The following is a 3,706-nucleotide window of genomic DNA, read 5'->3' on the forward strand; positions in this document are numbered from 1 at the left end:
AGGTACTCGGATGTGACTCATCCTCTTCTCAACTCTTGACGAAAACAATTTCAGCCTCAACCATTTATTTTCAAAGCTGCCAGGAACTGAAATGAAATGAAATGAAAATCGCTTATTGTCATGAGTCGGCTTCAATGAAGTTACTGTGAAAAGTCCTTAGTCGCCACATTCCGGCGCCTGTTCGGGGAGGCTGGTACGGGAATTGAACCGTGCTGCTGGCCTGCCTTGGTCTACTTTCAAAGCCAGCGATTTAGCCCAGTGTGCTAAACCAGCAAACATGTCGCCTGTTACTGTGTATTTATTCCTCACAGCGGCCGTTCTTTTAACCGGTAAGTTCACAAGTTGCATAACTCTTTCTGTCACAGCTTTTCCATACATGACATTCTGTCAGACAGGTCGCTCAATACAAGGGGGTGGGTGTGGGTGGTCGGACATATAGATTGACCCCAACTTCGAAACGTCATCCGGATCTTGCTGGTCTCAGCACAGAACACTGTTTGCTGGAAGTCGGCACATTTCCCAAGGGAATGAGAGCGGAAGAGTTGGGCTGAGATTGAAGCTTCTCTGCTGCTAGTGAATGACCTTGACAAACAGCGGACTTTCAAACCTACAGACCATTAGTACTTTCCGCTTCCAGTTTCAGTGACTGAAGCTGAGGTCCGGACCTCGTTAGAAAGACGGGACTCATCAAGACTTGATATCATCAAGACAAGTTCCTTCTCCTTCCACTTCCTCTCAGAGATCACAGTCAGGTTTAATCTGAGCATGGGGACCTCCCAGAGGGACTTTGTTACTAAAAAGATGTGTGTTAAAAGATTTACAATTTCCAAACATTTTCCCGTTACAGCCACTAAGCTGTGGGATATATATTTATGTTCTGCTGTCTGCTCACTCTCTGAGGCTATTGTTCAGGATGACGGGATGGTTCTGCGGTATAGACTCAGTGAATTCGCATTATTTAATTTAAAATCACTCTGGGTTCTTACAGGACATTGTCGAGGAGATTCCGTTTCTCAGACACCGGCTACTGTCACAGTGAGTGAAGGAGAAGATGTTCAGTTATTCTGTAATATACAGCTACAAGCTCGAGCAATCCTTACCTATTGTGGTACCGTCAGTATCCCAGCGGATCCATGGAGTACCTGCTGCAGATTAGTAAATACATCGGGAACACAGAGAGATCCTCAGGGGGCCGTTTTTCCGCGGAGCTCAATGATACAATCCGCACCGTCCTGCTGAATGTGTCTAAAACAGAGCTGACAGACTCCGCGGTGTATTACTGCGCACTGAGCCCCACAGAGACACAGAGCTGGGCTGAACCTGTACAAAAACTGTCAAAGTGCCATTCAGCATAACAGAGCGTTAGGCAAACACGGTGATCAGCGGCGAGTCTGAAATGGCGCCTGAAATCGAGGTGATAACTCAACTCTTCAATTCTAACATACACTTTTAGCACTAATATATTTATTGCCAAAATAAAGCAATGGAAGGGGCCAGTTTCGTGAATGAACACTAGAATATTTATAGAGCTTCAGGTTGCAAAGTGTTTCACCGTCACTGTTTTATACAACGTGGAAAACCTTGCAGCCAATTGGACCCAGCATATCATTCCATACAGTAATATTTAATAGTCTCGCTGTTACAGTCATTGTGATTGGTGGATGGATATCGGACAGGGCATTTCTCCTGTTCTTTTTTTTGGAAATGGCGGCCATGAGATATAAATGCCTCCATTGTTATATGTCTCACTGTGTCTGCTTCGCACAGAGATACATTCCGGAGGAAGGCAGTATCCTCAATGTAACATATTATCCAGAGGCCAGGAACTCTGACAGTGCAGCATTCCCTGAGGGATGCACCGTCTCCTCGGTGAATTGCAGGATTCTTGTTCCTGACGGACTACCGGTGCCCTGTTGAGAGGAAGGAACCTCTCAACAGACTGGAGATAGAATCTTGGAAAATCCCAGAACGTGGTGACCACTCATTAATCCAATCCGGGAAAAGGAGACAGGAATAAAGAAAAGGAAATTAATAACAAATTAATGATCTTCATGGAAAAAGGAGGACAATTATTTTAACCCCTGGAGTACATTATTCCTCAGTAAGCCAAAGAAGGACTTTTACTGACGTCGCGCCTTTTACCGACTCCGGATGTCCGAAAGCACTTTTCAACCTCAGGAAGTTCATTCCCACTGAAGTCGGTGTTGTGATATCGGAGATATTATTAACACGGAGGTAATTGGGAATGTCTAGTTCTCCGATAGAAAGTGTTGTCATCCTAATGCTTGAGCAAAGGGCTTTGAGAGTCTTGGTATTTTCCTGGCACTTTGACCTCGTTGCAAATAGTAACCAGAACATTCTGTGACGAATTGGTGGACATCCCTTTCTCTCTCTCTTTCTCTGTAATATATTGAGGAATCACATTGATTTGAAACCTGTTAAATCTCTTAGTCAGACCACCCAGTGATATTGGAATAAAACAATTTATTCTGTTCACTGTCTAAGTCACCACTGTCATCCTCCTCATCCTCCAGGTACCATCACCTCAGGTGGCGCTGGTTGACCATTGGCTTCCATTACATTGGCCCATGATTATGTTTTACTGCAGTGCTTTCAATTGTCTCCTGCAGTTTGGTTGACCAAAAAACTCTCCAGCTCTTACGACCTGTCAATGCGCATCTTGGAAGAATTTACAAGCATCAATTGGTTTAACCAGACTGCGAACCAGAAAGTCCTGAAGTGGGGCTGGATTCCAGAGCCTCAGGCCCAGAAACGTGCTCTGTGCGAGATCTTCTGTAATTCATACATAGGCTCTTGCCCTAAATACATATCGTTTACCTGGAAATGACATGAAACATAGACACTTCCTGTACCCCTCAGCTGTCAGCTGTAACGGCGGTGAACTGACGCCTCTGTAAATTTTGGACACAGATAATGTCGTAGCGCCATCTGTGAAACAGCGATTCTCGATTTCATAGAATTTCATAGAATTTACAGTGCAGAAGGAGACTATTCGGCCCATCGAGTCTGCACCGGCTCTTAGAAAGAGCATCCTACCCAAGGTCAACACCCCCACCCTATCCCCATAACCCAGTAACCCCACCCAGCACTAAGGGCAATTTAGGACACCAAGGGCAATTTATCAAGGCCAATCCACCTAACCTGCACATATTTATCCTTGAATATTGGGGAGATTTTATTGTGGCAACTTATTACGGGGTTTATTACTTTGATGTTTTTATTACCGCATTTGAGGCATTTTCCATTACATTGCTTTTGCTACACTTGCTATTTCGGATTGACACGACATCATTTGCCTCAATCTTCGGACGTGCCTACGTCATTTGTAAAGTACTTGTTATTTGCATAAATAGCTTAACGAAATAAACTGATATATCCACAACTGATAAATTTGGAATGTTAATTTCGGTAGAATAGAAGGCTTGAAGGTTCCCTAAACATCAAACAATGACGGTAACCAAATTGCAGTAAGCCAATGTATCATCCAATGATTTACGTGTTTCTACTACGGATTATCTGCTAATTAGATTATTAGAAAGAATAAAGTATATGTTTTAAGTCCATAAGCAAGAACCTTTTAATCGATTTTGCTTGTATCACACTCACTTTTAAAGCCCATTCGCTACATGTCTCTTCAGTCCCCATATCGAGTGAGCTCTTGTACAGGATTCTCAACTCTTGTTTC

General features: G+C 43.6%; 1 gene segment (V, D, J or C); it reads left to right on the forward strand.

Moving 5' to 3' along the window:
• Positions 1–277: 277 nt before the first annotated feature.
• Positions 278–1,355, forward strand: LOC119959450. The segment is given in 2 exon segments: positions 278–329; positions 989–1,355. Coding segments are annotated over 2 exon segments (419 nt in total).
• Positions 1,356–3,706: the final 2,351 nt, after the last annotated feature.

The sequence above is a fragment of the Scyliorhinus canicula genome, unplaced genomic scaffold, assembly GCF_902713615.1.
Source record: "Scyliorhinus canicula unplaced genomic scaffold, sScyCan1.1, whole genome shotgun sequence".
NCBI lineage: Eukaryota > Metazoa > Chordata > Chondrichthyes > Carcharhiniformes > Scyliorhinidae > Scyliorhinus > Scyliorhinus canicula.